The 26,702-nt window shown below is 40.3% G+C and overlaps 1 protein-coding gene across 9 annotated transcripts in view; it reads left to right on the forward strand.

The window, feature by feature from the left end:
• The window catches only part of kiaa0586 (KIAA0586 ortholog), a 515,789-nt gene that overhangs the window by 27,682 nt on the left and 461,405 nt on the right, over window positions 1-26,702 (forward strand). For all 9 annotated transcript variants that reach the window (XR_006312780.1, XM_043697759.1, XM_043697766.1 and 6 more), the window contains exons 4-6: window positions 623-689; window positions 13,883-14,063; window positions 24,611-24,847. Coding sequence is in view for 8 of the 9 variants with exons in the window: in XM_043697759.1 (XP_043553694.1) it covers window positions 623-689; window positions 13,883-14,063; window positions 24,611-24,847 (485 nt within the window). In the remaining variant the exon portion in view is untranslated. The remainder of the gene's footprint in view (window positions 1-622; window positions 690-13,882; window positions 14,064-24,610; window positions 24,848-26,702) is intronic.

Genomic DNA, 26,702 nt, shown 5'->3' on the forward strand with positions numbered 1-26,702 from the left:
GAATGATGAATCTATGGGAATTCATTGCCACAGAAGGCTGTGGAGGCAAGGCCGTTGAGTGTATTTAAGACTGAGATAGGTTCATGATTGTCAAGGGGATCAAGGGTTACGGGAAGGAGGTGGGAGAATGGAGATGAGAAACTGATCAGTTTCCAAGAGTGTGGTACTAGAAAAGCACAGCTGGTCAGTTTCTCCTGCTCCTCGGATGCTGCCTGGTCTGCTGTGCTTTGCCAGCACGACATGCTTCGATTTTTATCTCCAGAATCTGCCATCCTCAATTTCTCCTGAGAAACATATCAGCCATGATTGAACGGTGGAGCAGACTCAATGGGCTGAATGGCCTAACTTCTGCTCCTATGTGTTATGGTCTTATGGGATGGTAGGATTGGGTCTATTTAACTTATGGAGGTTTAATAAAATCCTGGAAAGGTAAGTATTCTCCACACCTTACAAGTATACAGATAAATAGAGGGAGGACCACTTCCTTTTCTCAAACCTCCAAGTTAGCTGACACAAGCATGGTAGAAAGATGTTCTGTATAAAGGCATCTGTGGTTGTCTTGGATTAATTATGCTATGTGACTTGCAATGGTAAAATTGTAATCTGAATTCTCATTATGTAGGAAATGATGTTTTGATTTCCCATTATACCAAAGGACAGAAAGAAGCAAAGAAAGCTATTGTCAAGAGGTACGTTGTTTGGCAGCTATTTTAATATCTTGTACTATTTCTGAGTGGAACAAACAAAAATCAATACATAATCTCATCTTCATTCAAACCCATACTCAGAAATGTACCTTTGGTTTGAGAAAAAAAACATGAGATAACTTTTGTGTTAAATTATTTTCCTTTGCTTTGGAAGTGCTGGCTCACTGTACATAACCACATTGTTACAACACGGAGACAACCAAATCAAATTAACTTCGCCCTTCCTGTATTTACAACACAGTAAAATTTAATACTCAATGAGCCTCAAAATTCCCCTAATAGTTCTTAACCAGACTTCTTGAATAACAAATCAGACACCAAGTTTATGGCTTAAACAAAAGAGTTAACAGTTTGTTAATAATACAATAGCATTTACAGAGCAAAATTAAGCAAGGTAATTGAATAAAATTAACGAAGAACTGTGAATGCTTGAAATCTGAAACAAAATAAGAAATTGCTGAAGAAACTCAGGTCTGGCAGCATCTGTGGAGTGAAAGCAGAGTTGATGTTTCAGGTCCAGTGACCCTTCATCAGAAGGTAATCTAATTAATATTTGTGATTTAAACCCAATCTTCTTTGATTCTAATCCCCACTCAGACAGACAGAGAGATGCGTTTAAGCGATAAACTAGGGAAAAGTAAATGAGATGTTGTAAATGGGATCGTATCTTGTTTGGTTTGCTTGATTCTGGTTATTGCAAATAGCTTCCAATAGGCTCTGAGGAATATTCACATTTATAATTGAGATTCTGTTCTCTTTACTTTCTAATCATCTTCCCTTATTGATTATTGTACCTGCAATGATTCATGAACAAGAACATTCAGAACCTTTCACCATTTAAAACCCATTCCGCCTTTCTTTTTTTCTACCAAAGAGAATAATTTGGTTCTTGGTTACATTAAATTCCACCTGTCCATTGCCTGGCTTGTCCAGGTCCCTTGAAAGCCTCCTTGCATTTTTCTCTTTACTTTGTACTCCCACCTGATTCTGTCATCACTAATCTTGGAACCATTGCAAATTGTTCCCACATCCATATCATTGATGTGGATTGAGGAGCTGTGAGCCTTGCACTGATCCTTGTAGTATTCCATTCGGAGAATGACTTGTTTCTTGCTACTCTCTGCTTTCTGTCTGTTAACCAGTTCTCAATCTGTACTAATACATTGTCCCCAAATCTAATGTTCTAATTTTGTTTACTGACCACTACATGAGGCCTTTTTATTATAAGGCTTTTGAAAGTCCATGTACACTACATCAGGTCCTTGATACATGCTTCTAATAATATCCTGAAAAGACACCAACAGGCTTGTCAAACATAAATTGATTTATGAAAATGAAATTTGATTCTGCCCAACACTACTATTATGTTATAAGCATCTAATGACTGCATCATTTATGGTGGATTCTGATGTCTTCCCCACTAACGACATCAATCGAACAGTTTTGTCGTTCTTCTTTCTCCCTCTTCCCCACCCCTTCTAAAATAGCAGGGTTACTTTTGCCATTTTGCAGTCTGCAGGAACCCTCCCAGAATCTATGGAATTTTGCAAGATAACCACTTGTGCATATGCTATTTTTCTACTCGCATTCTTTAGTACTCTGAGACGTAGCTCATCTGGTACATAAAATTTATCACTTTTCAATTGTTTTAAATTTTCAAGTTCTTTGCTAATACTAATTTCTTTCAGTTCTTCAGTTTCACTTCAATGCCTAATATTTCTGGGAGATTTTATATATCTTATTCCATGAACATAGATGAAAACTAATTGTTTAGTTTCTATGTTCTCCATTATAAATGCTCTTGTCTCCATATATAAAAAAACTACATATTTCCGAGCAATATTTCTCTTTCGCAAGAAGCTCTTGCAGTTCTTCAATCTAATGTTTTTTGTTCGCTTGCAGTCATATTCTCTTTTCCCTTTCTTCATTCATTCTCTTGATTATTCTTTGCTGGGTTTTAAACTGTTCCCATTCCTCAGCCTTACTATTTTTTCTAGCATCCCTCTAAATTATTTCCTTTGACCTAATCTAATATTCAACTTTTTTTTAAACCAGAGATTATTTCTATTCATTTCTGTCTGGGTATTTGTTTTGGAGGCATTAATATTTCTTGTAAGTCATTTACTCCTCCTTTAAATGCCAGCTATTGTCTATCTACTCTGAAATCACTTACTGGATTTTCCCAATCCATTATTGTCAATATGCATCTCATATCTTATTAATTTCCTTTTGTTCAAATTTAGGACCCTATTTACAGAATGAAAAATATCACATTTAAACTTGCTGTGAAATTCTATTATATTATAATCATTATTTTCCAATGACGACTTTACAACAAATCAAAATAGCCTGATTCCTAATTTGTTTTTCCAGTGCATTGCTCTAGAAATCCAGCTGGTGGACACTCCAGGAATTCACCTTCTATGGCTTATTGCTGATTAGGTCGACCAAGTCTGTTTGTAAATTTGAAATTACTTTATTATTGTTGCATTACCACATTACATGCGTCTGATTTCCTGAGTGATATTATGCCCAACATTGCCATTATTATTTTGTAGTTTATTGAACAATTCCCACCAATATTTGCTGACCCCTGCTGTTTCTTAACCCCACCCAAACTGATCGTATATCTTGATCATTTGATCCTCTTTCTTAACATGCTCATCTTGTCTCTGAAAAAGATGCTATTCATTTTCTTTTTCTTTTTGTCTATTCTTTTTAAAAAATGAATGTTCTTGGATACACCATTTCCAATACTGGTCATACTTTAGTGGCAGTTCAATCATAAACAAGTACCTCAATTTGTGCCTTCAAATAATCAACCTTTATTGAAATGCTAAATGAATTTGGATGAAGTGCCTTTAATTCTGATTATTTTATTATTAATCTTAATTCTGATTTTATTTGAGGTTTGTTTTTGCACTGTCTATTTTCCAGTTTTGCTTATTACTTTTGTATTTCAGTTTTGCTTCTCTCCTGTGTGAGGTTCCTCTCTGGTTTCTATACCATTGTCAGGCTGGTTTAAACCCTCCTCAACAGCACGAGCAAATCTTCCTGCGAGGATTAGTCCAGGTCATATTAAGATGCAACAGTAGAAGGAACTTTCTTCTACTGTTTGCACTGTCCACTGCTTGATTTTTACTTTGATACAGATAAGCTGTCTTCTCTTTTCGTTTAATTTATTTATAAAGCGAAGGTATGGCAGGATGGATCAGCGAAACGTGTGCCTGTGGTGTGGGAAGTCATGATGTACCACGTGTCCTTGACAAACAAGCCTGTAAGAAGTGTTAGCAGCTTCACAACCTTGAGTTCCAAGTTTCCAAACTCGAGCAGGGGCTGGAGATACATCTTGTACAGGTCAAACCCAGAACTCGCTCCCGAGTCTCAGAAATCTAATGCCCTTCCTTGTCCTCCAGTTCTCTAGTCTCACATTCCATCAATTAAGTGTAATATTTCTGATGTTTCCTTGCAAATGGGACTTGGAATAATCCTGAGATCATTGCCTTTGAGGCTCTATTTTCTAACCTCCTCCCTAAAATCTGCTTTCAACTCCTAATACCTTTCCTACCTGAGGCCAGACCCCTCCAAAACATTTGAAAAAAGTGGCCCTGACCCTAAGTTTGCTAGTTGTCTTAAGCAACATAGACATTCCAGAAGGGATACAGTTGGTCAAATCACGTAGTTTTAAAGAAAACAGAATTTATATACAAGATTACCGAATGAAACACAAACAAAAGACAACAGAAAAATGAATAACTTAATCTATCTGACAACGCACCAGATCATCCCAACTTATTGCTGTTTCAAATATTTGCAACAATCCCCACCCCATTGCACAAAAGGTAAAATCAAACACAAGGTCTTACAGGAGATAAGTTTGAGGGAGAGTACCAGTCTGAACCTGCTTCTTTGGATCCAGCAGCTTCAGAACACTACTGTGCTAAAACCAAACCAAACCAAACCAGAGAAAAGCTGAGCTGAAAGAACTGGCCACTCCCCCTTCATTGTACAAGTGTTTCTTTTAAAAATACTTAGGCTTTTGCCCACAGTAACTGTTTGCTATAATCAAACTGGCTGTAAAACCATTGAACTTAGACATTTTGGGGGGGGGGGGGGGTGTCTTTTACGACCTCTCTTGGGGGGGGAAAAGAAACAATAACAACATAACCCTGTTAAAAGAGCAGCATCGTTCCACCTCCTCCCTTGAATAAGAAGCACTATCAATACCCAAAGATATTCATTTTAAAACCCCTTAATCTTAAACTGTTAATACTCTACAACACACATATATGTTACATTGACTATAAACATGCAAACATGCACAACTATATTCTGTTTCAGGTCAGGCAGCATCCGAGCAGCAGGAGAATCAACGTTTCGGGCAAAAGCCCTTCATCGGGAATGTGGGTGGCTGAGAGATAAGGATAGGGGGATTCGGGGGGGGGCAGCTGGGAAGGTGATAGGTAGATGCAGGTGGGGATGTGATGGTGATCGGTTGGAGCGGAGGATGGAGTGGAACGGTTGGAAGGAAGATGGACAGGTAGGACAGTTCAAGAGGGCAGTGCTGAATTGCAGGGTTGGATCTGGAATCATATGGGGAGGGAGATGAGGAAACTGGTGAAATCGACGTTGATGCCGTGTGGTTGGAGGTTCTCAAGGCAAAAGATGAGGCATTCTTCCTCCAGGTGTCAGATGGTTAGGATGTGGCAGTGGTGGAGGCCCAGGACTTGAACATACAAGCACCTCATCTACTGTGTCCGTTGCTCTCGATGTGGTCTCCTCTACATTGGGGAGACAGGACGCCAACTTGCAGAATGTTTCAGAGAGCATCTCTGGGGGATACGCACCAAATAACCCCACTGCTCTGTGGCTAACCACTTCAACTTCCCCTCTCTCACCACTAAGGGCATGCAAGTCTTGAGCCTACTACACCACCAAATCTGAGCCACCCAATGCCTGCAGGAAGAATGCCTCCTCTTCCACGTTGGGATCCTCCAACCACATGGCATCAACGTCGATTTCACCAGTTTTCTCATCTCCCCTCCCCCACCTCTTCCCAGATCTGACCATAGAATTCTGCGTCCCTGTCTTGATCTGTCAAACTTCCTTCCCATCTTATCCACTCCCCCTCCGCACCGACATATCACCATCAACCTCACCTGCATCCACATATTGCCTTCCCAGCTACCTTCCCCCCCCCACCCCTCCAACCCAGTCTCCCAATCACTCAATTCTAGGAATTGTAGTACTGCTCTTTTTGTTGATGGCATGGGAAACTCTTGAATTTGCTTTTGCATTCCATGGGGCCATTTGTCCTTGTTCAATAACATGGCTCAGGAAGGTGATTTGGGCTTTGGCAAATTCACTTTTAGCCAGGTTTATCACCAAGCTTGCCTTCTGAAGTCGATCGAACAAGTCTGATAAATGTTGCAAACGTTCATTCCATGTGTGACTAAAAATCACCAGGTCATCCATGTATACGACACTGTTGGGTAATTTGGCAAGGACCTTATTGGTTAGTCTCTGAAATGTGGTTGGCACATTTTTCATACCAAATGGCCTGAATTTAAACTGATATAGTCCATTCGATGTTATGAAAGCTGAACTCGTCTTTGCTCTTTCTGACAAAGATACCTGCCAGTATCCTTTGAGCAAATCTAACTTAGAAATACAAGTTGCTTGTCCCACCTTGTCAACATAGTCTTCCAAACAAAGAATCAGATATGTATCAGCCTTTGTAACTGCATTGACTTTGTGATAGTCCACACACAATCGTTGGGTACCATCTGGCACTATTACTTTGGGTGAGCTCCAGTCACTGTAACTCACTTCGATTATGTCATCTTGGAGCATGCGTTTAATCTCCTTTTGAACCTGTGCAAACTTTAGAGGGTTATGTCCTTAAGGACGTTGCTTAATTGGAATAAAAACATGCATAATTACGTTTGTCCTTTCCTGTTTCTTTCCGCATATCTCCCCATGTGATAGTAATAACTCTTCCAGGTCATTTCAATTTTCATCTGGAAGGTAAGTCCATAATTTATACCAATTTTTGACAACTTCCTCATTGTCCAATTTAATTTGAGGAATGTTCAATTCAGAATCCTCTGAACTTGGTTCTTTCCTCTGTGTTGTAACCAATAACACATTCTTCTCTTGCTTTCCTTCCCTATCAAAATACCTTTTGAACATATTCTCATTACACACACTGTGAGATTTTTTTCTGTCTGGAGTCCTTTTCAAATAGTTCACCTCATGAATTTCCTTTTGACTTGATGAGGTCCAATAAACCTTGCTTTTAAAGGTTCACCAATCACTAGAAGTAACACTAGTACTTTATCCCCAATTGCAAAATTGTGAGTTTTTGATTTCCTGTCTGCTTACTGTTTCATTGTATGCTGTGATACTTTTAAATGCTGCCTAGCCAACTCCCCCACTCTACTTGTCATTCCCTAAAGTTTAACACATAATCCAACTATGTGGTCTCTGAATTCTGACTGACCAATTTGTTCTTAATCAATTTTAGCAGTCCTCTCACTTCATGCCCAAAACCTAATTCAAATGGACTGTATTTGGTCGATTGATTTGGTGCATCTCTGATCGCAAAAAGCACAAATGGAATATCTTATCCCAATCATCTGGATAGCCTTGACTGTAAGCCCTCAACATGGTTTTTAATGTCAGATGCCACCTTTCTAGCACTCCGTGCGACTCTGGATTTATATTTTTTTATTCTATAACTTCCTTGGATAATTTCAATGTGAAATATGACCCTCGATCTGATTGTATCTCTGTGGGTAGTCCATATTTAGTGAAAAATGTGAGTAACCCCTCAAATCCTTTTAGCTGTGATATTGCGTAATGGATTGGCTTCTGGAAATCTAGTAGACACATCCATTATTGATAACAAATACTGATTTCCACTTCTCGTTTTAGGTAGGAGTCCTACACAATCAATTAAGACTCTTGTAAAAGATTCCTCAAATGCAGGAATAGGTATTAAAGATGCAGGTTTTAATACTGCCTGGGGATTTCCAATTACCTGACATGTATGACATATCTGGCAAAATTCAACTCCATCCTTGTGCAGTCCAGGCCAGTAAAAATGTTTTTATATTTTAGCTTAAATTTTTCTCACTCTTAAATGATCTTCTCGTGGGAGCTCATGTGCCAGTCACAACACCTTCTTTCTATAACTCACTGACATTAGGACTTAATGAACTTCTGCCCATTTCTCATCTGCTTGAATACGTCTTGGTCTCCATTTCCTCATTAACACATCATTTTTCAGATAATACCATTTAGGGGTGCAATCTGATGCTTTTTCTGTGTATACCTTTTGAAACAATTGCTTTAAATTTTCATCTTTCTGCTGTAACTCAGTTAATTTATCTGAGCTAAAGATATCTGCAGTGTCATCTGTGTCTTTGTATCGACCATCTGATCAAACAAGGTATCTGCTAATTCCACTTCAACTTTCTTATCTGTACACTTTTGATCTCTCCTGCTCCAACTGGTGACTTTGTGACCTTTGTTACCACAGTCAGGAAAAATCCCAGGGTATGTGTCCTGCAATAGTTCAGTTGCCTGAGTTTCCACTGGCTTTTCAACCACAACAGGCAGCACTCGTAACAGGGAACCAGCTGTATCATTAGCAAGGACAAATTATATTCCTGGAGCTGAGAGTTTTTCCAGTACTCCGACCACGACTTTTCCACTCTTCATTGGGTACTCTAAACTTATTGAACACGTCTTGTCTCACCGTGAGTTCCCGTTACTCGTACCTTTTCTGGCAATAGTCCTTCAGAAGTACATATCTCCTCATGTTTCAACATCACATCGAGGGATCCTGCATCTCTTAATATTGTAACCTCTTGACCTGCTGCTCCTGGCCTATGTGAGTAAATCATACCTTCGCAGGTATTTGGCAGATAATCAGAAGATCTGGAGCTTCCTTCTTACCCAACCTCTGACCAGGTTATACTTCTGGTGCATTTCTACCCTCCACTGTGCTTTCTGTTACCACTCCAACAAAACTCACTGGCTCCCCAGTGCTTTTCTTAACCCACCAACACTGATTTCATATGGCTTACTTTATTGCGGTGAAAACACCAGAACTTTTTAACGTCTCTTTCCCCTTCAAGGGTTTCCTCTTTACCTTTTGGTAAGTTAGCCTTATGATCTTCACCAGGATTTATCTTTCCACACAGGGATTTCTCTTTCCCAACTTTCTATCTGTCATGGTTTGTAACTGATTTTGGAAGCCAAACTTTGTTTTTTGAACCAACCCATCATCATCAGCCATCTCAGCTGCTAATCTTGCTGTTTTGACTCTCTGCTCTTCTACATGGTTTTTCAGTGCTTCAGGATGTGATTCTTTGAATTTCTCCAGAATAATTGTATCTCTAAGAGCCTCATAGGTTTGCTCTATTTTTAATACCCTTATCCACGTATCAAAGTTACTTTGTTTGATCCTTTAAAACTCAACGTAGGTTTGATCAGGATCCCTCCTTAGATTCCTGAAACATTGTCTGTAGGCTTCTGGCACAAGCTCATATGCGCTTAAGATGGCTTTCTTCACCACCTCATATTCCCCAGATACCTCCTCTGATAGTCATGCAAATACCTCACAACTCTACCTACAAGTTTTTTGTTTGGATCAACAAAATCCACATGGGCACTGGCCACTGCTTTTGTTTAGCCACCTTTTCAAATGAGATGAAAAAGGCTTCCGTATCCTTCTCATCAAAATTAGGCAATGCTTGAATATATTTAAACGGTTTCTCACCAGGCCTTTGGCTACCATGGGTTAGCTCATCCTCACTCTGTCCCTCACTAAACTTACCTTCAGCCTTTATCTCCATCCTTTTAAGCTGACTTTCCTGTCTTAAGTGCCAATTAATGAAGTTTAAACTCCCTCTCTTCCCCCCCCCTTTTCCCTCTCTTCCCCCCCCCTTAGCGATGGGGGACAGCGAGGCAGGAGAGAGGCAGTGAGGGGTCAGGAGAGGGACAGACGGATGTTTAGAATGGGACAGTGAGCAGATGGAAATCCCAGCACTGGAATTCATTCAACGCTTTTGCAAAAACGCTCATTTTATTGTCCCTTTCCTTTTATTTACAAAAATATACTTTGTTCATAACTTACCTATAGGTAAATATAGCAAGTACCTCTCTCTGTCTTCCCCCGTCTCGCTCTCTCTCCCCCCACTCTCTCTCTCTCTCCCACTTCTCTGTATCTCTCTCTCTCCCCCCTCCCCTTTCCCTTTGTCTCTCTCCTCTCTTTCCTCTGCTTTGAATCGTAATTCAAACTGTTTGATTTCTGCTGCCCTTTCGTTGTCTTCTGCCTCTAATTCAAGTTGCTTCATTTTCAATTGAATTTTAGCCATCTCTAAAGACTACGGTGGTATTTCCAGCAAATTTAAATGCTGAGCTATTGCTGTAATTATCTCTCCTTTCCTCATGGAAGGAGGCTGCTCCAGCTCTAGCTTGTGTGCTAATTGCAGCAGCTTGGACTTAATCACCTTTTGCAAAACCCCAAAAGTCACTTCTTCCACTCCCAGACAACTCTTGATGACTGAAAGCCATTGCTATCCCAAGGACTGTTCAAACCAACTGAATTTAACTTGGGAACAAAATACACGCACACCCACCACTCTCTGTCTTCGAGTTCAACAACCTTAATTCTGAATTGGAACTTTAGAAGAAATCCCGGACATGTTCCCAATCTATTATGGACCAGGCCAGATCCCCTTCACATTTTAAGAAAGTGGCCCAGACCCTAACTTTGCTAGTTGTTTTAAGCAGATATACCACAGATATTCCAAAAGGGATGCAGTTGGTCAAACCACGTAGTTTTAAACAAAACAGAATTTATTTACAAGATTACTGAATGAAATACAATGGACGGCACGGTGGCATGGGTGGCATGGTGGCACAGTGGTTAGCACTGCTGCCTCATAGCGCCAGAGACCCGGGTTCAGTTCCCGCCTCACGTGACTCTCTGTGCGGAGTTTGCACATTCTCCCCGTGTCTGCGTGGGTTTCCTCCCACAGTCCAAAGATGTGCAGGTCAGGTGAATTGGCCATGCTAAATTGCCCTTATTAGGTAAGGGGTACATGTAGGGATATGGGTGGGTTGCGCTTCGGCGGGGAGGAGTGGACTTGTTGGGCCGAAGGACCTGTTTCCACAATGTAAGTAATCTAGCAATCGAGCAAAAAGAGAATAGAAAAATGAATATCTTCACCTACCCGACAACCTACAGATCATCCCAACTTAATGATGCTGTTCCAAATACTTGCAACAATCCCCACAAACACCCTTTGCACAAAAGGTAAAATCAAACACAGGGTCTTACAGGAGAGATGTCAGAGAGAGAGAGGACCAGCCTGGACCTGCTTCTTTGGGTCCAGCAACTCCTTCAACTCTACTGTGCTCAAACTGAACCAAACCAGAGAAAAGCTGAGCCAGGAGAACTGGCCACTTTCCTTTCATTGTACGTGTTTTTTTTTAAATGTGAAAGTCATCTGCCTGAGGCAGTATCTGTTAGCTATAGTCAAACTGGCCCTAAACCCCTTCAACTTCAACTTTTTGAAGTCTGTGTTTTTTACAACCTCGCTGAAAAAAATCAAGAGTAACAATCCTGTTAAAGGAGCAGCTTCGTCACACTACCTAAGGCATTGATACTAATGTGGATCATTGACTGCCAGCTGTTCAACCTCCTCCAGAAGTATGCCATGTAGCCACTCCGTCACATACTTGACACTGGTATAATGGAGACAAAGTACTACCCAGGCATCATTTCCCTTGCCACTGAAACACCTTTCAATCCCCCTAACTAGTGAATACCCTATTACTTCTGTACTTCCAGTCTTCTCTTCACAACTATCCACTTGAATCACCTGTGGTGCCACAGATTTAACCTTTGCTGCATTCCGCTGAGAAGCCATTGCCCTCACTCGTATGCCATCACTCGTATGCAATACAAAAAACAGATTATCTCACGAGACTTACTCCAAGATCTTCTGCACCACCTACCTGGTTCTCTTATACTGCCTGAAGGTCATCGATTCTTTACTTGCCAACATAATACTGTGTCATCACCTGTCGAAACCTGCTTACTTTATCGTTCTCTACCTTGCATGCATATCTCCAGCCCCTGCCTGAGTTTGGAAACTTGGAGCTCAAGCTTGTGCAGCTGCTAAGACTTCCGACAGATGTGCTTGCCGAGGACATGAGGTATATCATGATTTCCCACTCTGCAGGCTATACATTCAGTTCAGCTGATCTTTGCTGCCATACCTTAGCTTCACAATGAATTAAATAAAAAGAGAAGACAGCTTATGTGCACCAAAGTAAATATCAAGCACCCCAGCGAGTACAGAAAGTAGAAGAAAGGAAGGCTGCTTTCTTTCCTTCAGTGAATTCCCCACTCACCAAGCTTGTATTTGCTCATTGTGCTTACAATCTGGACTTCATTTGCAAGCTTTTCCCGGACCCATAAACTTATGTTCTTTTGAAGCTGAAGCTACAGCAACCAGATTGGACTGGTTAGTGAACTATTTCATCAGCTGTTTTCTGGAAGAGTTTGTTAATGTTGCCTAAGACTGGAAGAAACTTGTGTTGGCTTGATTTACACCATAAATACCAGTTACATGTTAAGAGTCCTGAGGAAAAGTCATCTTGAACTTAAAATATGAATTGTTTGTCTTTCCACAGATACTATTAGACGAGCTGAGTTTCTTCAGCCGATTTTGTTTTTTCTTTATCTGCTCAAACTGCTTATTATCTACACTTCAACACACAACCCACCAGCCACAGCTAATGTCATCGCCACAGATAGCTACTGGGATCAAAGAACAATGCTTTTTGATTGATTGCTTCCCACTCCCAACTCATTTTCAATTTAGACCATAAGACATATGAGTGGAAGCAAGGCCATTTGGCCCATCGAGTCCACTCCCCCATTTAATCATGGCTGACGGGTGTTTAAATTCCACTTTCCAGCACTCTCCCTGTAACCCTTAAATCCTTGCGAGATCAAGAAGTTATCGATGTCTGCCTTGAAGACACCCAAAGTCCTGGCCTCCACTGCACTCATCGGCAATGAATTCCACAGGCCCACCACTGTCTGGCTGGGGAAAAGTCTCATTATTTCCATTCTAAATTGACCCCTCTAATTTTAAGGCTGTGCCCATGTGTCCTAGTGTCTCCACGTAATGGAAACAACTTCCCAGTGTCCACCCTTTCTAAGCCATGCATTATCTTGTAAGTTTCTATTAGATTTCCCCTCAAACTTCTAAACTCCAATGTATACAAACCCAGGATCCTCAGCCATTCATCATATGTTAGTCCTACCATTCCAGGGATCATCTGTGTGAATCTGCAGTGCCAGTATGCCCTTCTTGAGCTGTGGGGCTCAAAATTGGACACAGTACTCTAAATGGGGCTGAACCAGAGCTTCATAAAGTCTCAGAAGCACATCGCTGCTTTTATATTCCAACTGTCTTGAGATAAATGTGCTTGCCATTGTGCTCACCTACTTGCTATCTCTTTTGTGGATCCTCCTATGGCCCACTTCTAATCCTTGAGCCCTTACTTCCCACATTCACCCACTGGTCAGCTTCCCCTGAATGAAGTATGGTGGTAGGGGAGAATGATAAATTGAACAGGTAGGGGAGTGGTGAGATGCTGTGGGGAATGAGGCAGTGACGGGTGTTTAGGAGGGCAACAATTGTGGTGATGAGGGGCTGGGTGTGAAATAGAAAGTGGTGTGACAGATGAGGTGCTGAGCTGTGGCAGTAACAATGGGCACAAGCGTGTTGTCAGTTGTATGAACTTTCTGTTTCAGTGTGTGCAAGTGGTCAATGATGTCGGAGTGCTGACTTCTTGTTCTAGGCTGTTGTTAATTGGTAATAACTCTTGTGTATATAATGTGTGTTAATATGTTGCAGAAATATTCCCATTACATGACTGTGCATCTTTATTTCTGAATGTTAAAGATTTGTTGATGTGGTAGCAAAAATAGTGGACCGTAGCAATAGATTCAAGAGATTCTACCTTTTCGAGGTCACTTGGTTCGGTCTTGCCAGTAACATTATCCTGGAAACAGGCAAAAGCAAATTAGATACTTTCCTGGATTTTGTGTAATTCAAGCTTTATTTTTCCCCCCAATACAGTAAGGTGCGGAGAGGGCCAATAGGAAAGAAGGTCAAAGTACAGATTCTGCACAAATCTTCTGTCACAGACTTGGATTCTTTTACACGTGATGAGGAAGAGACTCAACACCATCTGAATTCTGTCACAACGACAGCAGCTGCCACTGCAGCAGCCATTGTTGCTACTGCACCTCTCCTTAAGGTTGGTGAAATCTGTGTGTCGTATTTTCAGCAATACATATAGCGTGGTCAGGAATTGCATATAGTTTGTCATTTTGCTAGGGATAAGTTTTCTGTAGCATATTGCCCATATGAACCGTGGTAGTTTTATGTGGAAGCAACTATCACTGAATAGTATTTGACAGTAATATTTTCATTAATAAAAAATACTACTTGTTAAATGGCCAAATATAGTCTTGATCGTGACCCAAACACAAGACGATTTAGCCATCCAGTCATTGTGGAATTTTCTTCAATATTGTCAGAATTGTTTGGCTGTCAATAATTCTGCAGAAGTTCAAATGATATCCTGTTCGTATACCATAACCATTCCATTTCTTTTCTGCTTCCTTTTGTTTATTAAGTAAGGGTTTATGGCATAACAGTGTTATATGTTAGCAATACATTGCATTATTAGTAAATGGTAGAATTTGATCCTTATCAATAATTCCAAATATGTTGAGTTAGACCAGAAGACTATAAGAAATAGGAACTGAAGTAGAACCATTCGACCCCTTGAGCCTGCTCCACCATTTAATAGCATCATGGCTGATCTGGCATTGCTCATGTCAATTTTCCTGCCCTTTCCCTGTAACCCTTGATTCCCCTATTGATCAACAATCTATCTATCTCGGCCTTAATATACACAAGATCTCTGTCCACACAGGAACTCATGATAACCAGTTCCAAAAATACTCAAACATCTGGGAGAAAAAATTCCTCTTCATCCCCTTATTTTATCCCTTTATTTTAAGTCTATGACCTCTGGTCCTAGACTGTCCCATGAAGGGAAGTATCCTCTCTGCATTTATCTTGTTAAGTCCCTTTAAGAATCCTGTATGTTTCAGTGAGATTACCACTTTATTCATCTAAACTCATGAGTTGAGTCCCAACCTGTTTAGTTTTTGCTCATAAGTCAATCCCTCTGGGAGTCATTCTCATGAACCTTCTCTGAACTGCCTCCAGTGAAAATTGCTCTCAGTACTCCAGATGTGGTCTCACCAGCACCTTCCACAGTTGTAGTAAGATTTCCCTACTTTTCTATTCCAACCCCCTTGAAGTAAGGGCCAATATTTCACTAGCCTTCCTGATTACTTGATGCACCAGTGTGCGAGCTTTCTGTGCAAGTACCCCCAAATCTCTTTGCTTTGCAGCTTTTTGCATTTGTCCGCCATGTAAATTCTGTTCTTTTGTTCTTCTTTCCAAAATGAACAACTTCATATTTTCCCAGATTGTGCTCCATTTGGCAACTTTTTGCCCACTTACTTAACCTATCAGCATCTCTCTGTAAACTGTTTATATTCCTCTCGCAACCAACCTTTTCACAAATTTTTCCAAATTTGGCTACAGTGCATTCACTCTTTCCTCCCAACTTATTAATATATATTGTAAACAGTTATGGTCCCATTATAGATCCCTGTGAAATCCTACTGATCACAGTTCAGCCTGAAAAAGAACCCTTTATCTCCACTCGCCTTTTCCTACCCATGGGCCAATTCTTTATCCATGTCAATATTCTATTTCTAGCACTGTGGGCTTTTATGACTTAACCTTTTGTAAGGTATCTTGTCAAGCACCTTCTCAAAGTCTCTACTTGCCTGGATGATTGCAGCTCCAACAATATTCAAGAATCATGATAATCTCCAGTATAAAGCAGCTTACTTGTTTGGCACCACATTCACACACATCTGCTCCCTCCAACGACACTCAGCACCAGCAGCGTGCACCATCTCCAAGACACACTGCAGAAATTCACCAAACATCCTTAGATACATCTTCTAAACCCATGACTAGTTCCATCTAGAAGGACAAGGGCAGCAGACATATTGGAGCATCACCACCAGCAAGGCACTCACCATCCTGACTTGGAAATATATCGCTGATGCTTCAGTGTCACTGGGTCAAAATCCTGGAATTTTCTCCCTGGCGGCATGGTCAGTCAATCTACAGCACATGGAGTGCAACAGTTCAAGAAGGCAGGTCACCTCCACCTTCTCAAGGGCATTTAGGGACAGGCATTAAAGCTATCAGTGCCAAAGGGCTTTAGCCCCATTAGTTTGTCTAACAACTTCTTTAATGATGGTACTTAATTCTCCCCTGTTTTCTTTAGTACCAATGGAATATTCAAAGTATCTGATGCCATAAAATGCTGATGCAAAATATCTGTTTAATTCCTGTTCCATTTCCTTCTTCCTCAAAGCTTGCTCCCCAGATTAATTTTCCAAGGGGTCTATTCTTCTTTGACCTTTCTCTTCCTTTTTTATATATTCAAAGAAGCTCTTATTGTCAGTTTTTGTCTTCCTCGCATTTGTTTCCCTTGACGTTTATTTTTTCTGTCTTTATCAACGTCTTGTCGTTCTGAATTTATCCCAGTCTTCCAGGCTATCACTGGCTTTAACCTCCTTGGATGCTTTCAGGATCCTAAGCTGCTGTTTGACATCGAGTGACTGTTCATACAGTATTTGTCAGTTCAATTGCAGATTAATTATTCAAATCATCAAACAATCTCAGGTGCTACAAGGTCCAAATGATAGACAGGAGGAAATACAAAATTACTCAACAAAGAAGCTTGATTTTGAGCAGTTTGTATACAACAGTTGGTTGTAAAATTAAATATGATCTGAAAGGTCATTACATCCCTACTTTTGATAGTGAACTCGAGAAGTGTGATGTTATATAATGGCTTTCTGCTTAGGTGTCTAAGTTCAGAAACAGTCATTTGGGAGGAGAGGTACGTTGCAGTTTTCTCCCATGGGCCTTCTCACCTCTTCTAATAACATCAACTGAAGTATAGATTTTTTTTCAGACATATAACTGATGGTTTTTTTCCTGTACTGCTCTTCTTTGTCCATTCGTATAGAACATGACTTAAATTAGGTTGTTTTGCTTTGGGAAATCATTGCCACAATGTTTGACTTTGTTTGTTCTTGTCACTAATAAAGCATGCATTTTCAAGAGCTGCTTTTGATTGTGACTTGGACTATGAGCTATTGTGATAGAACATAAGAAACAGGAGGAGAAATAAGATATCTGGTTCCTCAGGCCATGCTGTATCTCTGTGTGTTCCTAGCTGATCTGACTGGCTTTAGCTCTGCTTGCCTCTATAAACCTTGAGTACCTTGTCAATCAATAATCTGTCAACTTCATCCTTGAATATACTCAATGACTCAGCCTCCACTGCACTGAGTGGAAGACAATTCCAAACATGAAAGAGACACTCGTTTAAGAGCTATGTCTTAAATCAGAGATCCCTTATTTGGTACTGTTCTCTCTAATTCTAGGATCCCTCATGAGATGAATCCTCAACTGTGGCAAGCCCCCTCAGAATCTTGTGTTTCATTCTGATAACTTCTCATTTTGTGCAATGCAATGTATAGATCTAAACTGCTCAATTTTTCCTCATGAGGAAATCCACTTATGACAGACATTTGGCTAACTGGCATTTATTTTCTAGCTTTCCGAGTCCTTCCTTTCTTGAACAGAGGTGTTACATTTGTGGTTTTCTAAACTGATAGGACCTTGCTAGAATTTAAAGAATTTTGAAAGATTACAGTCAATGCATCTTCTATCTCTGCAACCACTTCTTTTAAAGTGCGAGGATGCCCGCAATAAGCTCTCGGGGGCTTGTCAGTCTAGAGTGCTATTAGCTTTCCTAATACTTTTTTTCCAGTGATTACTATTTTAGATTCTTTCCTCTCTTTGCCTATTGATTGTCTTCTACTCTTGGATCCTTTTTGTGTTTTCATGTGTGTAGATTGATCCGAAATACTTGCTCAAAGCCTCTGCCATTTTCCCGTTCTCCATTATTAGGTTATCAATCTTCCCTGTAGCTTGAGTGACTGTTTTCCTTTTTAGATATTTGTAGAAGCTTTAATTGCCTGTTTTTATATTTCTTGCTAGTTCTTTTCTTATTCTCCAATTTCTCCTTTTTTTTTTACAAAGTCATCCTTTACTCATTTCTAAAACTTACCCAATCTTCTGACCTACCACTAATTTTTGCAGCATTGTATGCCTTTTCTTTCAATTTGATGCCATTCTTTACTTGATTAATTAGCCACAGTTTGTGTATCCTTATGGTAAAGTCTCTTTTTCAATGGAGTATATCATTTTTGAGTATTCTGGTATATCTCCTTCATGTTTGCCGCTGGTACTCTTGCCGTTAGTTTTGTGTTTTAAACTTTTTACCACTTCACTTGAGCCAATTCCTCCTTCATTACCCTTGTTATTTAGAATCATAAAGTCATAGAGATATGCAGGAACAGACCCTTCAGTCCAACTCATCCATGCCGACCAGATATCTTGGATTAATCTAGTCCCATTTGCCAACATTTACCCATATCCCTCTAAACTCTTCCTATTCATATACCTGTCCAGATGCCTTTTAAATTTTCTAATTTTACCACTACAGTCTCCACTACTTCCTCTGGTAGCTCATTCCATACATTCACCACCCTCTGTGTGAAAAGATTGCCCTTTAGGTCCCTTTTAAATCTTTCTCCTCTCACCTTACACCTATGCCCTCTGCTTCTGGACTCCTCCACCCTGGGGAAAAGACCTTGTCTCTACACTATCCATGTCCCTTGTGATATTATAAACCTCTAAAAGATCAGCCCCTCAGCCTCTGATGCTCAAGGAAAAATAGCCCCAGCATATTCAGCCTCCCTTTGTAGCTCAAACCCTTTTAACTTTGGCAACATCCTTGTAAGTCTTTTCAAGTTTCACAATGTCCTTCTTTTACCGTGGAGACCAGGTTTGCATGCAGTTTTCCAAAAGTGCTCGAACTAACGTCCTGTACAGCCACAACATGACCACCCAACTCCCATATGCATTGACCAATAAAGGCAAGCACACCAAATGCCATCTTCACTATCCCATCTGCGTGTGACTCCAAGGACTCCTTTTGTTCAGCAACATTCCCTAGGACCTTGCCATTAAATGTATAAGTCCTGCCCTGATTTGCCTTACCAAAATGTAACATGTTAAATTTATCTGAATTAAACTCCATTTGCCACTCCTCGGCCCACTGGCCCATCTGATCAAGATCCTGTTGTACTCTGAGGTAACCTCCTTCGCTATCCACGACGTCTCCAGTTTTGATATCTGCAAACTTGCTAACCATACCTCCTATGTTCATAGGAGAAAGTGAGGTCTGCAGATGCTGGAGATCAGAGCTGAAAATGTGTTGCTGGAAAAGCGCAGCAGGTCAGGCAGCATCCAGGGAACAGGAGAATCGACGTTTCGGGCATAAGCCCTTCTTCAGGAATCCTGAAGAAGGGCTTATGCCCAAACGTCGATTCTCCTGTTCCTGGATGCTGCCTGACCTGCTGCGCTTTTCCAGCAACACATCTTCAGCTCTGATCTCCAGCATCTGCAGACCTTACTTTCTCCTCAAAGATTTCAACTTACTGCGAATCCTCTTACAAGGATGCCTTCCTTGAAGAAGCTCTCTTCCTCCCTCTACAAAGATTTCAGTAAATCCCTCTCTCACTGCACCCCCCAGGTCATCTCCTCTGCACAGAAGCTCTTCAGCCACATTCTCAAACAGACTCGCTACCACAGCCATATCTCCTTCCTCAGCACCTGCCTACGGAACCGACGATTCCTGAAAAAGGGCTTATGCCCGAAACGTCGATTCTCCTGTTCCCTGGATGCTGCCTGACCTGCTGCGCTTTTCCAGCAACACATTTTCAGCTCCTATGTTCATATCAAAATAATTTATATAAATGACAAAAAGCAATGGAGCCATCACTGATCCTTGTGGCACACCACTGATCACATGCCTCCAAGGCTGAAAAGCCTCTTGCCTTCTATCTCCGAGTCAGTATTGTATCCATATAGCTAGTTTTCCCTGTATTCCATTTGACCTAACCTTGCTAACCAGTCTACCATGATGAACCTTGTCAAGCACCGTACTGAAGTCCATATAGATCATGTCCACTGCTCTGACCTCCTCAATTCTCTTTGTTACTTGTTACCAAAAAACTCAATTAAATTAGTGCGATACAATTTCCCAAGCAGAAAGCTCAGTCCTTGCCTTTCTAAATACATGTAAATCCTGTTGCACAGGATTTCCTCGCTGGTCTATAGTTCCCTGGCTTTTCCTTACCACCTTTCTTAAATAGTGGCACCATGTTAGTCAACCTTCAGTCTTCCAACATCTCACCTGGGGTTATTAATGGTACAAACAGCTCAGCAAGGGGCCCAGCAATCACTTGGCTCACTTCCCACAGAGTTCTCGGGTACATCTATCAGGTCCCAGGGATTTATCTGCCTTTATGCATCTTAAGCCGTCCAGCACGTCGTCCTCTCTAATGTGGACATTTTTCAACATGTCGCTATTTATTTCCAAACGCGCTCCATCTTCCACAATAAACACTGATGCAAAATTTAGAATCTCCCCATCTCTTGCGATTCCAGCCAAAGCCATCTCATGTCCCCCTTTTGCCTTCCAATTTCCCTCTTAAGTATACTCCTATTGCCTTTATGCTCTTCTGAGGAATCATTCGATCTTTGCGGTCTATTCCTGATATGTTTCCTCCTTTTTCTTGACCATTTTAGTTTGAATATGTTAGTTTGAGGCACATTTCTCACTGTTGATCTGGATTATAAAATTTATTGTATTATGATGACACTTCCAAGAGTTTTCATTATTATGGGTCTTTAATGAGTCTGATTTTAATACACATTGCCAGGTTTAAACACTAACTAGTCCCTGTTATGTTCAAGAACATACTTTTCGAAGAAACTGTTCCACATCCATTGTATGAACTCATCGTCCAGGCTACATTGCCAATACAATTTATCCAAGTAATGTAAAGTGACCTATGGTTATTGCAGTACCTATTTTGATGAATACTTTGTGTAACTGCTGTTAGGGACCTATAATCCACTATTGCCATTTACTTAATTTCTTTGTCATTTATTATTTCCACCCAAATTGATTCCCATCTTCAGCTTATGAAACAGCATCCTTTATCAATATTGTACTGATCTCATCCTCGATTAACAGAACTACTTAAATTCCATGAGCTTTCTTACCATCCTCTGTTGTGTCAAGCATCCTTGAATATTCATGTGTCAACCTGAGTCAGTTTGAAACCATGTCTCTGTAATAGCTGTCCTATGTTCGAGTCCTGTTACGCGCTATTAACATTTAAAGAAAAATCTGAAGATGTTATTATTAACTGACAGATTTCATGCTTTAAAACAAAACAAACTGTATTGTACATAAGAGAAGTTAAACAAAGTGAACACCACTGAATTAACACTGTAGCTTTTAATAACTTGTGTTATAAACTCAATTCTACTTGTTATTTACCCCGAAGTATTCACTTATGTTTTGAAATCTTGAAATTTCTGTAGTTTCTTTTAAGGACCAGCCCAAAAATATATTGCAGTTGTCTGGAATTTACTTGTTGTCTTCAGCATGCCACCTTTCTCATAGTACGCAATGTGTGAGGATCCATCCTTTGGCTAAACGATCCTCTTGATAGACCTCAGAATTGTGGATTAGTCAGCTCTTTGTCATAACGTTTTAGGTATGCATAGACTGCTTTTTCTTGTCTGTCCCCACAGCCTCCATGCAGTCCTTTACATGCTCACGATTTTAGCTGATTGATTAATGCCACATGACTGTGACAACTACTACAGATTATTTCCTACATCTTCAAATGAGCAAATATTTCAGCTTCTTTACTTGTCATGAATTTCAAACTGAGCTCATCACACACATTTGATGTTATGTTTGTGTTTTCTCTGCTTACTTGACAAACATTAAAATTAATTTCCTTTGGCTCTCCCCAATCAGTAAATCTATCAAAAAGCCTGCTTGAAACCAAATCTGTAACTACCTCTATCTGACCCCACACTGAACCGCTTGCCTCTGTCAGCAAACCAATAGAGATAAATTAAATAGCAGAGCCTTCTAACATAAAGTTCCATCTTGAATTGCTATCTCCAATAGCATCACTTACATGTCTTAAGCATCAATGTAAATTAATTATTTTAAATTCAACACAACTCTTTGATTCTGTAACTCATATGAATAACTTCCGTTTTTAATCAATGTAATTGGCCTTTTTTCCCAAACTTGTTTGTTCAGTTCCAAGGTTAACGATGGATCATTCATTATTTTTATCACTCTCAACTCTGACTATACAAAATAAACACAAGGCCATCTATAAATATTACAAACCCAAACTTTAAATTAGAGTTATATTTGTATTCTAGTTGTTTTTACTACTTTCTCCACTAGATGACCCCATTTTCTACACTTAAGACTATAATTCCTGTTAGTTGTCATGAAACACATGAAATAATATGTAGCACATATTATGCTCATTTATATTTGTGCTATTAGTCATTCATTTCATGAGTGTTGAGAGTATTTTAGGAGCAAAAGAGAAGCCTTTAGTTCTGATGCTATATTGTCAAATGTTTTGGCCTTTTGAATCCAATGCACTAATTTCTTCAGTCTGCCCCTTCCTGATACACTCTGGCTATTATTAGATGTATCATTTCTCTGCAGTACTGCCTTGTCCTTTGCCTTGAACTTTGCAAGTCTCCCCTCATGTGAATCCTAATCACTCACCCCTACCATTCAGCTGAAAGCCCTCAACAACTCTTGTACAATTTCCCAAGTGCGTTTCACGTGAAAGCTGTCGGAGTGGCGCAGCTCCCTCTTAAAACTGTACTGGTATCAGCGCTGCAAAGAAATGAAACACATTTTTCCAGTGCCAATCTTTGAACCAGATATTCAACTCTCTGATCTCAGTTACCCTCTGCCAATTTTTTTTTATTGTTCTGATAATATTCTGTAAATTATTACCTTTGTGGCTTTGCTTTCCAATTTGGCACCAAGCTGCTTATAGTTCCTTCACCTCTTTCTTAGTCCTACTTATGGACCACAGAAACTGAACCCTTCTCCTCTGCAAGTTCTTATTTGACCTCGAGGCAATGTCCTTAATCCGAGCACTAGGCAGGCCATAGAACCTTTGCAACTGATGTCCTTGGCAGCAGAAAATCATATCTATTTCCCTAACTATCGATATTACATTTTTAGATTTTAGATTTTCTTGTCACGTACTCAAGTATAGGAGTGCAGGAAAAATTATATAATGTCACCACACATGGTGCCATCTTAGGTACCAAGGTACTGAGGAACAAAAAACATACTTAGGTATGAATTAGTAAGAGAGACGAGAGTTAAAAGTTAAGCATTACTTCATAGAGTAGTGAAGAACTAAAGAAATTGATACTAGTTTACATTAAAGTCTTTCCTAATTTAAACTAGAGGAGAAAGTGAGGTCTGCAGATGCTGGAGATCAAAGTTGAAACTTTATTGCTGGAACAGCACAGCAGGTCAGGCAGCATCCAGGGAACAGGAGATTCGACGTTTCGGGCACAGGCCCTTCTTCAGGAATTCCTTTATTTTCCGAGTATGAACTATGAAATGTAACGTATTACCTATTTCTTTTTTTTTCACTATGCTATGAAGTAATGCTTAATTACTTTACAGTCACTATGAAGTTACTATCCAGTCCAAAAACAACACTCCGTCTCCCGCTGTTAAACCAATTTTGTATCCAGTTGTCAGGCTTACCAAATCCCATCTGATCTAACTTTACTGATTAGTCAATTATACAGAACCTTGTCCAAGTCTTGAATAAAGTCCAAGTAAACAATGTTTACCACTCTGCCTTCAATCTTCTTGATTCTTCGGAGGGTTGGTGTGGACTTGTTGGGCCGAAGGACCTGTTTCCACACTGTAGGGAATCTAATCTAATCTAATTACTTCCTCAAAAAAACTCAATCAAGTTTGTGGTACATGATTTCCCTTGCACAAAATCATGGTGACTATCCCTAACCATTCCTTGCCTCTCCAAATGCATATAAATCTTATCTTTCAGAATACCCTCCAATAACTTATCCAACATCGCAGTCAGACTCAAGGGTCCATAGATCCCAGGTTTCTCCTTACATCCCTTCCTAAAGAACGGCTCAACCCTTAGCCACCTCTCCAGTCATCTGGCACCTCACCCTTATTTATAAAGCGTACAAATATTTCTGCAAGGACCCCCACAATTTCCTCTCTAATTTCCTACAACGTCCCAGGATACACTAAATCATGTCTTGGAGATTTATCCACTTTTATATTTTCTAAGGCATCCAGCACTTTCTCTTCTATAATGTGAACTGTTTTCAAATTCTTGCATTCTTGAGCCTCCATTTCTTTCTTCACAGTTAAAACTGCTTGAAATATTCATTTAATATATCTCCCAGCTCCTGCGGTTCAATGCAAAGTTGACCTTGTTTATCTTTAAGGGGCCCTACTGTCTCTTGAGTTGCGCTCTCTTGCTCTGAATGTACTGTATAATCTCTTTGGATCATCCTTCCCCTTAACCTTAATTCTTCGCCCTTCCAGCCTCCATGTCCATCTTGCACCGAAATTGTGTTTTATCAAAAAAAAAATTGACATTTTTGATGCAAATTTGTTTTACAGTTTGTTTGTTTGTATTTTGTTACATTTAGGCTCAGAGTGACCTTGATGTTAAACTTTCTACTGTGGCTGATTTGGGGACTAAACTCCAGGAAATGGATCAGCAGATGAAGCAAGTTGTAGAGCAGCAAGCAAAGGTTCGGGCTCAGGATTCAGGCTCTAAGGAACCACAAGAAAGAGTCCGAGAACTGGAGACACAGTTGAATACACTCTTGAATCAACGACTCTGCCATTTGGAGAAATTTCAAGAACAGCAACTTGAACTTCAGGTATACCTCCATGCCAATTGAGAAAAGAAGTTTAAATTATTTTAGATTAGTTTAATTTTTATGTGCTCACGCATAATATCACAGTTCATATTATTATTAGACAGGTCCGTTTCCAGACTGAAAACTGGTTTGATAGATCATATTTTAATTATTTTTGTTTTTTACGAGGTGATTCCCCCAGTGAAAACTCAGCATTTAATGTTACAAATTTTAACAATAAAATGAAAGTGTTTTATGTAAAATTAATTAAGATAAACTAAAATAAATCAAAGTATTTACATGCAACACTTATTTGAAGAATTTTAAACACCTGATATAATACAAACCTAAATAGACTTGTTAATAGCACTTGCACTAATGAACGGTCCCATCTATTTCACATCTGTAGGGCTTAATTTAACTGTAGCTTCAATGCCCTGTTTAGAGTATCTGATACCCTCTTCCTGGTGCCTCCACACAACTGACCTTAGACATTCTCCGTTTCAAACATTCCTTCAGAATTTTAATCAAACACTTCTTGACTGCAACTTTCAAAGTTATCTTCTTATCCTGGAAACTGACCCTTCGGTCAAACTTGTCCACGCCGACCAGATATCCCAACCCAATCTCGTCCCACCTGCCAGCACCTGGCCCATATCCCTCCAAACGCTTCCTATCCATATACCCATTCAGATGCAGTTTAAACATTGCAATTGTACCAGCCTCCACCACTTCCTCTGGCAGCTCATTCCATACATGTACCACCCTCTGAGTGAAAACGTTGCCCGTTAAGTCTCTTTTATATCTTTCCCCTCTCACCCGAAACCTATGCCCTCTAGTTCTGGATTCTCCCACACCAGGGAAAAGGCATTGTCTAGATTTCAGATTACGAGAGTCCAGCCACCCCAGTGAAAAGATTTTGTCTATTTATCCTATCCATGCCTCTCATGATTTTATAAGGTCACCCCTCAGCCTCTGACACTCCAGGAAAAACAGCCCTAGCCTGGATTAGATTAGATTCCCTACAGTGTGGAAACTGGCCCTTCGGCGCAACAATCCACAGTGACCCTCCGAAGAGCAAACCACCCAAACCCATTTCCCTCTGACTAATGCACCTAACACTATGGGCAATTTAGCATGGCCAATTCACCTGATCTGCACATCTTTGGACTGTGGGAGGAAACTGGAGCACCCGGAGAAAACCCGCGCAGACACAGTGAGAATATGAAAACTCCACACAGACAGTTGCCCGAGGCTGGAATCGAACCTGGGTCCCTGGTGCTGTGAGATAGCAGTGCTAACCACTGAGCCTATTCAATCTCTCGCTATTGCTCAAATCCTCCAACCCTGGCAACATCTTTGTAAATCTTTTCTGAACCCTTTCAAGTTTCACAACATCTTTCCGTTAGGAAGGAGACCAGATTTGCATGCAATATTTTAACACTGGCCGAACCAATGTTCTGCAGCTGCAACATGACTTCCCAACTCCTGTACTCAATACTCTGACCAATATCCTGTCTGCCCGTGACTCCACTTTCAAGGAGCTATGAACCTGTAGTCCAAGGTCTCTCTGTTCAGCAACACTCCCTACGACCTTACCATTACCTACTAAGATTTGCTTTCCCAAAATGCAGCACCTCACATTTATCTCAATTAAACTTCATCTGCCATTTCTCAGCCCAGTGGCCCATCTGATCAAGATCCCCGTTGTAATCTGAGGTTACCTTCTTTACTGTCCACTACACTTCCAATTTTGGTGTCATCAGCAAACTTAATAACTACACCTCTTATGCTCACATCCAAATCATTTATATGAATGATGAAAAGTAGTGACCCAGCACCGATCTTTGCGGCACTCCACTGGTCACAGGCCTCC

The sequence above is a fragment of the Chiloscyllium plagiosum genome, chromosome 10 (genome assembly GCF_004010195.1).
Source record: "Chiloscyllium plagiosum isolate BGI_BamShark_2017 chromosome 10, ASM401019v2, whole genome shotgun sequence".
NCBI lineage: Eukaryota > Metazoa > Chordata > Chondrichthyes > Orectolobiformes > Hemiscylliidae > Chiloscyllium > Chiloscyllium plagiosum.